At 40.8% G+C, this 13595-nt stretch overlaps 1 protein-coding gene across 1 annotated transcript; it reads right to left on the bottom strand.

The window, feature by feature from the left end:
• Positions 480–11390, bottom strand: MAP10 (microtubule associated protein 10). The gene is given in 2 exon segments (XM_005670971.3): positions 480–3432; positions 3435–11390. Coding segments are annotated over 2 exon segments (2691 nt in total). The 5' UTR covers positions 5140–11390; the 3' UTR covers positions 480–2446.

The following is a 13595-nucleotide window of genomic DNA, read 5'->3' on the forward strand; positions in this document are numbered from 1 at the left end:
TTAGACACCTAAGCTACTCATAAAAGCTGGATTGCAGTAGCTTAGCTTTATAATTACATGACAGGCTCCTTTATACATGACCCGGATATACTATTTCATGTTTCAATGATTATAAGCAATTAAGGAGATAAATAAGGGTTCAGGAGTAGTATCTATTTTGATATTCTTCAAAAACTAAGTTTATAGGTTGTGGAATTAAACAAGAAGCAGAATTTCCAGACAGGACGCAAACAGGAAGTACTAAATACATGAAAATAGGTATTTTTCACTAGAATTAAGCTAGAAGAACCACCACCACAATTCTAGAAGTAAGTATTCACAGGAAAATTCAAAGAGAAGCTTATTCATCTACTCAATTTTCTGATTTAAAGTACATTAGTTCCTTAGTGTTTGTTGTACCTTAAACACAGAGTTCATCATTTCCCTCACTTACTCTCATCACAGACAACTTGCTCTCAAATAAAATACTTAAAGAACTATTTTTCTGATGATTCTGATATTGCTTATATTTTGTTTCCTCCATAATAATGAAAACTTGCTAACAATTTACAATCCCACTGATGTCATCTGAAAATCTCACTACAGCACCTGCCATTAAATGATTTTGATTTTGCAAGATGACATACCATATGCTTTCTATTTACCAAAAAATTAAGATCATAGCCATTAGACATTAAAAACATTTCATATTTCAAAACTTTCACTAGTAAAACTTTCTCTCAGAAATTTCTCTAAGAACTAATTTTGATAATTTAAATATCAATTACTTAACTGGTACTCATTTACAAATTAAAATACCCTACTATTTCTATTGCTTAGGACTTCATTACTATAATGCTTGGTATTTGAAGCTCTCTACAATCTGGGACTTTTCTTACTCAACAAATTTTCTTTCTACCACTCAGTATTATCTTCCATTCTGTCAAGATAATATTTTCACATTCCATGAATACACGATGTTCACTCCTATCATCATTCTTTTATCCATACTTTTCCTCGAAATACAGTATCTTCATCTTTTAACATCTATATAAATTCCATCTACTATTATGATCATTCAAAAGACAACACATAATTATTTAATTTTTTTAAAGGAACAAAAATTAGGGCCTTGCCTCCTACATCCCAAAATATTATATTTTAAAAATTAATGTAAACATTAAAATGTAACACAGATAGAAGAAAACATATGTAAATATCTGAACACAGAATAAGGTTTAAGTATAAAATCACTGGAAAAAACCATAAAGAAATGATCACTAGACTTCATACAAACTTTCATATGTTAAAAATAACTATGGACCAAGCTGAAATGACAATAAACTGGATTTCTACATATGAAACTGTATAGGAAGACAACTTTTTTGGCTCCCTTTTCCAAATAGTTCAGAGAATACCTAAAGGATGTTAATATCTAGCAAAACAAAAATATTATAGTCAAATAACCATGTCTCCAATAAGGATAGTCTTAGTTTTTCCTTGTTTTTACTGCTTAATTCTAATCCCTTTCATTAGGTATTTTATTTTTTTATTACTTTTTAACTTTATTTTTTACTCAATGAATTTATTACATTTATAGCTGTACAATGATCATCACAATCCAATTTTATAGGATTTCCATCCCACAACCCCAGCTCATTAGGTATTTTAAAGAATTATCTTTCTGATGATTCCGATATTGCTTATATTTTGTTTCCTCCATAATAATGAAAACTTGCTTACAATAAATGGTCACCATTTATTTGTTCAACAAGTGCTTTTACTGCACCCCAGCCAGAGACTATGCCAGATACTAAGACCATATTGGTGGACAAAACAGAAATGGTCCCTTCCATTACATAACTTACAACATATTATGAAATAAACATTAATCACACACAGAAACTGTGGTATAAAAAATATGAAGCACAACAGCATATACAAAGGACTTCACCTGCTGGAGATATGGAATGTGTATGTGTCCAGGAAGACTTCTTAAAAATTAACATCTATATAAAACTGTAAGCTCTCAAAACTGCAGGGGCTATATCCTAAATTTTTTGTACCTTTCTGCATCTCATACAGTAAGTCTTTTATATTCACTAAATGATTTATTCCCATTAAAATGTGAGGCTATCCTTATTAACCAGCCTTTTCTCAATGCTGTGCATGAAGTCAGCTTTAGGATGACTGATATTTTGGCATACTTTAATAGAGACAGTTTAGGAAGATACTTTTATCTTATAAAACAACTTACCTAGGTTATAAGGTGATCACATGATCTTTGTCAGATTCAGTGGTAGAATCCTATTTACCCACCAAAGGAATGACAAACATTTACATTCTGAAAAAGAATTAGTCACATAAATTTATGTACTAAAAATAATGTAGAGCTATTAAAAACTGTTTCACTAACAGTACACACAGTTTATAAAAAATTAAATGTTATTTAAAAGCACATACAGGATTACACTGTATATCCTGGAAGTTTATTTACTACTAATTCACAAATATCTTTGCATTGCTTGGAAATGTTTAGTGGACCAATGTCATCGCTGTCTTCTTCAAAGTGATGTGATGTACTGCTATCCAGGACATTAAGTTCTAGTTCTGACAAATTAGACGGCAGATAAGAACTCACTTGAGATGTCCGAGGTGACTGGCTTTTTTCTGAGGACTTGCAACCAGTTCTTGTTTTAAGTTCAGTAGAGCTGCCTTGATCCCTTTTTATAACTTTGTGCATAAATGTCTGGTTTTCTTTTTCCTCAGTCCAAAGTGATGAAGAGAAATCACTAGTAGAGATACGAGATGCTTCCTCCAAACTTTTATCTTCAGTCTTTGCAAAGTGAAATCTTTTATTTGAGAGTAATGGTGATCCAGCTGAAAAAGGTGGGCTAAGAATAGAACTCTGTTCACTGCTATTTTTCCTCATGGACAATCTTGTTTCACTCGACTTACTTGTATGTTGACTATGCTTTGGATTTTCTGTCCCTGGACTGTTATCACGAGCTTGTAAAATTCTGTTGCTGTCTTCAGAACAGCAAGGGCTGGTGAAGTCATCTGAATACTTCATCTCTGAGATGCTTTCACAGCAACTACTTTTACTTGGATTCTTTTCACTCATATATGCATCAGCAGTAGGAATGTCATTATCAATGGTTCTGACCTGCTTATCACCTAGCTCTTCACCTACTATAGTTCTGTCAACAAGTGCAACCTCTTGGAAAACACCCAAACTGTGGACTTTCACTTCCCCTTTCAGAATGTCTGCATGAACAAATTTTTCTGAGACAATCGAATTTGAAGAATCCACAATTTCTTCCAATAAATCATCACTGGTTCTATTTTCACCACAATCAACTGTCTTTTCAGTTGCACATTTCAGCTGAGTTTCTTGAGTTGTGCTGGAGTGATCCAAAACTACACTAATTTGCTTTGAGGTATCACTATTTCAGCAAAAAATGCATCTGATTCATTCTTATCTTTAGGCAGTTGATGTTGTTCTGCAAAACTGAATACCTTAACTTTGGATGATGGAATTCTGAGTTTTGCATCTAACATCTGGGCTTGCATTTTTCTATACTGTTCTCTCTTTTCGTGTACTGCCAACATACCAGGGTTTGTTTGCTTTAAACGTAGTTTAAGTGTATTTGTTAAGCCATAAAGTAGCTTTCCCTTTGGAACTCTTTTTGGGAGGGCACCACCTTTCTTTTCAAAATGTTTACCTTTCTTGAGATTTTCAGTTTGGCTCCTTCTATACTGAAGACTCACTGTCTTTTCCTTTTCCCCCCGAAAAAGCTCATCCTTCTTTGATTCGGATTTACATGTGGATTTGGCAGAAAATTCTGGCGACCTCTTATCCTCAGTTCTATATAACCAGGCTAAGTGAGGGTGTATATGAGAAGGGCTTGCCATGGGTTGGCTGTATAACAGGGACAACTCAACCAACAAAGCATTTAACAAAGGCAGCTGCCTTATAGTATTAATTCTATTTTGTTCACTCTGAGGAGGGTATGTAGTTTGGTTACTGGCTCCTGTATCCTGAACATGTGGAAGATTTATAAGCCCAGGAGGCCTCTCCTGCGTTGCAGAATTTGTATGTTCTGAAGGATTGGTATGTGCTGGGGGATTTACAAGTTTTTCTTCAGGAAAAGTACCATCCAGTTCCTCAGATGCGTTCATTTGAGACTCAATAGTAATTTTACCCTGTTTAGGAGGTGTCTTTTCTTGGGTCAGATGAGTGTAATACAGAGGAGGAGGGCAAATTATGTTGGTTTCCATGTCCAACTCTGTCTCTTCCTGATCTGGGGGGCTAACGCGCCTCTCACTGCTAGCATTTGAACAAATAAGAGAGTTGGTTTTGCCATTCTCCACAGAACCTGTGTTACCAGACTTGGCCTTACTGTGGTCCTTCAAATCCTTCTGTGCTGTTGAGATGTTCACATCCACCAGAGGCTTATCAGCATCTCCTGGGTGTGGCTCTGAGTTCAGCTGCTTCGGCTGCTGTTTCTCCTGCAAGGTCTGGGAACTGACCTCTACTGCCACTCCGACTCCCGTGGAAGTGACTGGCTGCTCCAGATGACCCAACAAGCTGCTTCCCAGATCAGTCAGACGGTAGCCCAGGGCAATGTCCCCAATCCGCTCCCCCTCTTGGTTATGCAGAGGGAAGCTTCCCCGATAACCCTGGGAGCAGCCGGAGGCGGCGGGCCCCAGGACCCTGCGGGCTGCAGCGGCCAGAGAGATGCTGCAGGCCCCCAGGAGCAGCGGGGCAGGAGTCGGGCGCCCAGGGCGGAGCTGCAGCAGCAAGGTGTAAAGCGGCGTCTGAAGAAGCAGGCGGTGCAGGGTGGCGGGGTGCAGGCGGAAGAGACAGGATTTGCCGCGACCGAAGCTGACCAGGCCCGGTCGAGGTTCGGGAGCGGGGGAGGCGGGGCCGCCGGGAGGGTAAACCAGCAGCGTGGGGAAGTCCAGCAGGCGGAAGGCCACGGCGAGACACAGACCGCGCGAGCGCCGCGGCTGCGATGCCTCTTCTGCCTCCGCCTCCTCTTTCTCCTCCTGCTCCTCCAGCGCGACTACGGGCTGCAGAAGCAGCCCGGGTTCAAGGCGTACCCAATCGACGAGCAGTTCCAGCGAAAACAACCGCTCAGACAACTCGGCCGCCATTGCTGTTGACCCAGGAGATGCTGCAAGCTGCAAGCTGGTGCTTAGTTCTCGCGAGAAACAGGAAGAACCCGATGTTTCTCTTGTTCTCTCGCGAACTTGAAAAGATGCCGCTGCTTGTCAGAGCTGAGATTGCTCTGGGAACTTGCCGTGCTCAAGGTATAGTTTTGCTTTCTAGGCTATGTTAGCACAATGCTTAGGATAATGTTGAGGCCATAGAATGACAAAAGTAAAAAAGAAAGTCATTTTTTGGTTTCGATCACATTTTATCACTGCTAGTCCCACTCAATCTTGGAGGCAGGTCAAATCTGTCAGAGGAATAGTGAAAGTAAATCAGGGCTCCCTTTCCAAACTCCCGAGTAAGGAAAGCCAGTTGACTGCCCACAGTCGGCCTTCTCTGCTGCTGCTCTACCCAGAAGGTGATGACAGTGCTCTGAAGCGGCCCAGGAGCCTCTCTGAGTGTGGTAGTAGAGGGACACACACAGTGTGGCCACATTTCCAGCTGAGCTGTCGTGGTATAAGAGTTATGTTAATAATTCCAGTTCAACAAAACTAGTTTCTCTACACAAACACGGGTGGGAGAGTCTCACTGCACTGTCCCAGATTTTCAAGGAGACATAGTTCTAACCTCAGTAAGCTAGCCAGCCAGGTGGAAACAAGTCTGATAGATGGAAAGTAGTGAATGCCATAGCAAGGAATTAGGACTTCTTTATAAGTTGTTTTCAGTGAATACCTGTGATTATATTGATGTTTGGAAACGTAGCAGCACAAAGGTTGGATTCAACTAATAAGACATTGAATTCAGAGCATTCTTTTTAGAAGGCTATTGCCATGGTCTGAGTGAGAGATCATTGTGGCTGAATGTGGTTAGGGTCAGTGGAGTTGAAATAGAAGTGACAGTCACAAGAGGCCTTTGTAATAGCAGAGTTTAGAATTTGGTGACCATGGGAGAGAAGTTTATGGGTGAAAATTTTCTGCTACTGAGGGAGAAAAAAATTGAGTTGGCACAGATTTGATTTTTAAAAGTTACTTTGGGTTTAGGGCATATGTAAAGTTTGAGATGCCTGCTAGACATTATGTGATATGTCCGACTTTAGACAGCTTTATAATTTATCATTGTTATACTGCATTGAAGCTCAAAAGAGCATGTGACGCTCCCCTACCCTCCCCCGGAAAAATTCAGGATTGTTGGGATGTGGTGCTTAAGTGTGAAGTTGTGAAGGAAATTTCATTGCAGAATAAATAGAAGATAGTGCTCCTCCTTCAGAATCTTACTGCCTACTTGCAAGAAAGCATATATCAAGTGACATACTGAAGAGATGGATGACATAGAGGAATAAAACACATGTTTGCAACTAAAAAACAGTGAAGGTTTGGGTCCATGTGTGCCAAACAGAGTAGATAAAATTCCTCATGGAAGACATCCTGCAGTGACACAGAGCAGTAAAGCACATGTTCACAAGTGAAAAGCGATGAGGTGTTGAGTCCATGTGTGCCAGACAAACACAGCAGATAAAATTCATCATGGAAGACACTCTGCAGGAAGTCTTTTGAGTAAGGTTAACAGTGTGGGATGTTAGTACTTGCATGGACAGGGAAATCAATGTGCCTCTCCTATAAGGACATTACTCCTATAATATATAGTTTCTTCAGGGATGATAAATTCTCTACACCACTGGTTCTATAATATATGAACAAAATTTTACAATCGTAAATAATGTTAAATGTAACGAGTACCACTTGACCTGTGACAGTCAGAAATTTCCAGTGTTCATAGATCAAACATGGAAAAATAGCATAGCGCACTGGCCGAGAGCCTGGGTTCTATAGGCAAACTACCTGGCTCAAATCCTGGCTCTGTGACCAAGTACCAGTTTCTTAACAATGTGTGAATCATTTTCCTTGCCCCCAAAATAAGGTAGTTTTAGTGTCTCTCTCATAAATAAAACTATGAAGTGAATTAATATTCACAAAATTCTTAGAACAATGCCTGGCACATAGTAAATGCTCGTTAAAATAAATGTTATTTTATTTATTATTTTCCATATGGCAGGTTTTTGTAGCTGAGTTTTGGTTTTGTGTTTTTTTTTTTTGTTTTGTCTTTTTTTTTTTTTTTGTCTTTTTAGGGCTGCACCTGAGGCATATGGAGGCCCCCAGGCGAGGGGTCTTAATTGGAGCTGTAGCCACCCGCCTACCCCACAGCAACTCAGGATCCAAGCCATGGCTGCGACCTACACCACAGCTCACGGCAACGCCAGATCCTTAACCCACTGAGCGAGGCCAGGGATCAAACCCGAAACTTCATGGTTCCTAGTCAGATTCATTAACCGCTGAGCCACAACAGGAACTCCATTAGCTGAGTTTTTTAAAGCACTTAGCTATGAGTTAGAATAAGTAGTTTATCTGCTATGGACTTATTGTTTTCAATCTTCAAAAGTTCCTGTGTTGTGTACTTTATCTTTCATGGTAGACAGCAGACAGCTGTTTGTCACAGGTAAACGCAGGGCTAGACCAGAGGCCATTATGAGTTGATTCACACTAATACTTTGAGAAAGAAGTCTGCTGTACAATGTTAACCAGTTTGAATTTTACTGTGAGGGCCCCGGGAGGCCATTGTGGGGTGGCCTGAATTAGGATGTCGTCAGTGGGCATAGTAAGAAATGGATGGACTCAAGAAATATTTGGGTTGGTTTATTGGATGTGAAGTGTGAAAGAATGAAAAATGTAGCCCAATTCCCACTCTGGGCAATTAGGTAGACGAGATAAATAAAGATAAGCAAGTTTTTTTTTTTTTTTTTTTTTTTTTTTTTTTTTTTTTGTCTCTTTGCCTTTTCTAGGGCCACGCCCACCACGGCATATGGAGGTTCCCAGGCTAGGGGTCTAATCGGAGCTGTAGACACCAGCCTACGCCAGAGCCACAGCAACTCAGGATCCAAGCCGAGTCTGCGACCTACACCACAGCTCACGGCAACGCCAGATCCTTAACCCACTGAATAAGGCCAGGGAAGGAACCCGCAACCTCATGGTTCCTAGTCGGATTCGTTAACCACTGCGCCACAACGGGAACTCCCAAGCAAGGTTTCTATAATTGTTGTTGATCAGGGAGGTGAGGAAGGCCAGAGTGAAAACTGCGTTTCAGGCTGATAGGTTGAGTTTGAAGTACCTGAAATACATCCAGGTGGAAAGGTCTAAGTTAGATATATGAATCTGACACTTAGAAGGGATCTGGGCCAGAAATACAGGTTTAGGAGACATTGCAATGGAGATGGTAGCCTAATTTTCTCATAATACGACCTAAATAAGTATAATGATAAGACATCATTTTCTCCTTTTATATGAATTATCTTGACACTGTACATATTTCAAGAATTGATTTCTAATGGATTAGCAGGATCAGATGAGATGCTGTCTTTCTAGGGAAATAACATTAGGGTGAAAAGAGACAAAGGAAGTCAGAATTATTAACGAAGGTAGTATAGCTACGAGACATATTAAGCCTAACAATTTTGAGAGGAAACTGCAACTGGATTAAGTAAAACTGAGTTGCGGGTCTGGCTCTTTAAAGGCAGAACCGTATGTGATATCATAAGGTTTGTGGACCTAAAGGGATGGATCCAGCAAGGGGGCAGGGATGAGGCATGTTTTGTCAGGAGTTGTAACAAAATGGCAACAGTGATGTTCAGTAGAAAAACAGCATCATGTTCTGGTGGTTAGTCCAGCTTGAAGCTGAAATGTAGACATATGGGAAAATATAAGCTCCTGGAGGACCATGGAGGCTTGCAAAAGCCAGGTACACGTCATGGCTCCAACCTAGACTATTCGGCTTCAGAAAATGAAGAGTGGTAATGGTGCTATTGAGGAAGTGAGTGGCCATTTAGTTTTGTGGACTGAACAAATGTAGATTAGGAGAAGTAATAGATCAGTGACCATAAAAATGCCCCAGACTTACTCTAGAAACACCAAATACTAATTATTCGCCCCATTTGTTGGGATGTCCTGTTGCCTGTGGACTTTGTGGCTTAATTAGGATTGGCTCTAAAGCCAGGCAGGCATAACCACGTACAATAGACACAGATGAGGAGACCGGAGATGTCTGCCAGGAGGAGGACTAAATCAAGGAAAGGAAAGGCCTGGGTGGAGATAACTCCGGGGAAGTGGGATCCAACACCTTTTGCTTGAAATCATCCTTTATACCAGTGCCTCCTCACCTCTCCCCGCATTTAAAGGAATGTAATGTACAAAAAGCCGAATGCTAACATCAGACTTAATGGTGAGAAAATAGAAGCTTTCCCACTAAGATCAGGAACCAGGCAAAGCTGTCCCTTCTCACCGCTACTGTTCAACATCGAACTGAAAGTCCTAGCAATAAGACAATTGGAAAAGAAAAAGATATCCAAGGTATACAGTTTGAGAAGGGGAAAAATTGTCTTTGTTTGCAGGTGACATGTTTGTATTAGGTAGAAAATCTGGAAGAATAAACTCGAAATTAATCAGTACTCATTGCATGTTGCAAGATATCAGGTTAATACACAAAAAGTCAATAGTTTTCCTCTATACAGCAATGAAGAAGCGGAATTTGAAATTACAGTACATGGATCCTTATAGTAGATTTTTGACATAAAATACAGCAGTATTTTTTTTTTGGTTCCTCCCAGAGTAATGGAAATAAAAACAGAAATAAACAAATGGGACCTAACTAAATTTAAAAGCTTTTGCACAGCAAAGGAAGCCATTAAAAAAAAAAAAAAAAAAAAAAGACAACCAGGGAATGAGAGAAAATCTTTACAAAGGAACTTTATAAAGCTCGGTGACCCCACCCATTGGCAAAGGAGGCCTAGTCAGAGTCCTAGAAACCAGCACTCTGGGACTAGAACTGGGGAGGGGGAGGGGGAGGGGAGTCTTCTCCTGTATTTGTACACTAAGCCAAGAGGGTGCCTGGGACAGGCCTCCTGTCCTAACCATCCTTGTAGCTCTGTCCCCATCTTAAAATGCTGTGTGACACACAGTAAGCTCAGAAGAGATGTCGCCTTTCTAAAAGGACACAGCACTCTGATTTCATGGCTAGTAGGGGCAGTGCCAGAGCTTGGACTCAAGCTTCTGAATTGGGTGTGACTTCCTCTGCCTACACTGCTCTGCTGTGGGACATCACTGCTCTGCTGTGTGACATCGTTCTAGGGCAGGTGGAAACGTGTCTCCTGGTTCAGGAGTGCTGTCCCATGAGCCTCCTGAGGCTGAACCACACTGTCTGTGGGTGTGTTTTCTGGGGAGAGGCTCCCTAGGTTTCAAACCCTCTCACCCCCCTCTTTTCTGAAGAGATAGAATCCCAAGACCTCCTTGTTTTCACAGCTTCACCTTTGGCAGGTGGCTAGCTTGTCGTTTCAAGTAGAAGGCAACCTGACTCAGATAGGAATGTATTTTCTCTCACTTGAAGAAAATAAGGCAAATCACTTTGCAGCCCCAAAATATCTCTGTCAAGCGAGAATGACATGAGAATGTCATGACGACGACTGAGAAACAGATGCGTCCAGACATTGATCCCCACCATAATGATAGTACCTTGGAGGATGACCCAAACGGTCTCTCGGAAATCTCATCACATCACCACCCCTGAGCTGGAAAACGAAGGAAAGAACTAGGAATATTAGATTTGTACGCAAAAGGGTTTCTTCATTTTCTCTCAGGTGGTTGTGGTGGTGGTTAGAGGAGAAGTTTGGAGAAATGGGAGGAGGGGGAGAAAACCTCCTGTGATTTATTGACTTTCTCATATTTGTTCCTTAGAATGAGTATTCGTCGGGATAGGATTGATTGTGCTGTTGTAATGAATAATCTCCACATCTCAGGGGTTTAAGGCCACAAAAATTTATTTCTGCTTATACCACACGTGTCAGGACTGCCCCGCGGGGACTCTGCTCTTCGGAATTGCTAAGGGACCCAGGCTGATGGGGGCTCCCATCAGTTTACATCACCAGCTTCGCATGGTGTCAGAGTTGATTGGAGCAAGGTCATTGCTGCTCCTGTTCCTTTAGCTCCAGCAAGTCACATGGCTGAGCCCAGCTCCAAGGGAGGCAGGATGTGTACCCAGAAGGGAGCCCAGGTGGTACTTAATCCCCAAATCCTGTCTCAGGAAACATTTCTCTTCTGAGCTGGGTTTGAATTGTTCATGTGGCTATGGAAGCAACCTAAATGCCCATTGACAGAGGAATGGATACAGAAGATGTGGTATATCTTTACCATGGAATATTACTCAGCCATAAAAAGAATGAAATGATGCCATTTGCAGCCACGAGGATGGACCTGGAGATTATCATACTGAGAGAAGTAAGTCAGAGAAAGACATATACCATATGACATCACTTGTACATGGAATCTAAAAAAAAAAAAAAAAAAGATACAAATGAACTTACTTACAAACCAGAAAGACATAGACACACACATTTTCATAGACATAATGAACAAACTTATGGTTTCCAAAAGCAATAGCAGGGGCTGGGGGGAGGGATAAATTAGGAGTTTGGGATTAACATAACACATTACTATATATAAAACAGTTAAACAGCAAGTACCTACGGTATAGTGCAGGGAACTATATTCAATATTATTTATTTATTTATTGTTTTTTAGGGCCACACCTGCAGCATATGGAAATTCCCAGGCTACAGGTCTAGTTGGAGCTACAGCTGCTGGCCTACACCACAGCCTCGGCAACACCAGATTAGAGCTGTGTCTGTGAACTACCCCACGGTTCACGGCAATGCCGGATCCTTAACCCACTGAGGGAGGCCAGGGATTGAACTCACAACCTCATGGTTCCTAGTTGGGTTCGTTTCCTCTGTGCCATGACAGGAACTCCTATTTATTTATTTATTTATTTATTTATTCCTTTATTTATTTTTAGTGCCGCACCTTCAGCATATGGAAGTTCCTGGGCTAGGGGTCGAATCTGAGCTGCAGGTGCTGACCTACGCCACAGCTATAGCATCACCACATTCAAGCCACATCTGCGACCTATGCTGCAGTTTGTTGCAACCTGACATTGTCTCTGTGAGGATGCGGGTTTGATCCCTGGTCTGGCTCAGTGGGTTAAGGATCCAGAATTTCCACAAGCTGTGGCATAGGTCAAAGATGGAGCTCAGATCTGGTGCTGCTGTGGCTGTGGCATAGGCCAATAGCTGCAGCTCCAATTCAACCCCTAGCCTGGGAACTTCCACATGCTGCAGATGCAGCCATAAAAGAAAAAAAAAATCAGTTCTGCCTGTCTGAGAAAAAAAACCAAAAGCTTATGTTCATCCCAATAAATTCCCCTACCTTATTTACTATCTCCAAGGAGGGCATTGATGTATAGAAAACTGACAATCTCCACCTCGAAAATGTATTTTGATACAGAGGAACAGTTAAATAATACCACCAGGAAGCTAAGAAAGAGGCAAATGCAGAATGTGGTATGTTCTGTGAGAAAACAGACCCAGTTTAAACGAGTCAAGGGCACAGAGAAAGAAGAGGAAGAGAAGGAGCCTCGTCCAAATTAAGAGCTGTAAGAGACATAATCACCAATGTCAAGTGTGGACCTTCTTTGGATTCTTACTCAAACTCTTTAAAAAAGCCTGTTTGAGACAATAGAGGCAATCTGATTGTAAATGTCTATCATTTTAGATGAAACCAAAGAATTATTGTTAATGTCAAATGTGAGGATCTCATTAAAATTACTTAAGAAAATGATCCTGTGTATGAAAGATGCTGGCTGAAGTAGTGGGAATGAAATGACAATGACTGGAACACATTATAAAGCCTCAGGATTTTTCTAAAAATTTGAATAGGTAAAGCAAAGGTGTCAATCTTGATAATTACAGAATCTAATTTTGTGATAAGTATATGTGAGTTCATTATGTTATTTTCTATACTTTTATGTATATGTGAACCTTTCTTTTTTAAATTTTTAAATGATAGTTGATTTACAATGTTCTGTCAATTTCTACTGTAAAGTGACCCAGTTATATACACATATATATGTGTGTGTGTGTGTGTGTATATATATATATATATATATATACACATTCTTTTTCTCATATTCTTTCTTTTTATTTTTTATTTTTTGTCTTTTTGTTTTTTGTCTTTCTAGAGCCGCACCCACGGCATATGGAGGTTCCCAGGCTAGGGGATCTAATCGGAGCTATGGCTGCCAGTCTACGCCACAGCCACAGCCACGCGGGATCCGAGCCATGTCTGCGACCTACACCACAGCTCATGGCAACGCTGGATTCTTAACCCATGGAGGGAATCGAATCTGCAACCTCTTTGTTCCTAGTCGGATTCGTTAACTACTGAGCCATGACGGGAACTCCTCATATTATCTGTCATCATGTTCTATCACAAGTGATTGGATATAGTTCCCTGTGCTATACAGCAGGACCTCATTGCTTGTCCATTCTAAATGTAATAGTTTGCATCTACCAACCCCAAAC

Source organism: Sus scrofa, chromosome 14 (genome assembly GCF_000003025.6).
Source record: "Sus scrofa isolate TJ Tabasco breed Duroc chromosome 14, Sscrofa11.1, whole genome shotgun sequence".
NCBI lineage: Eukaryota > Metazoa > Chordata > Mammalia > Artiodactyla > Suidae > Sus > Sus scrofa.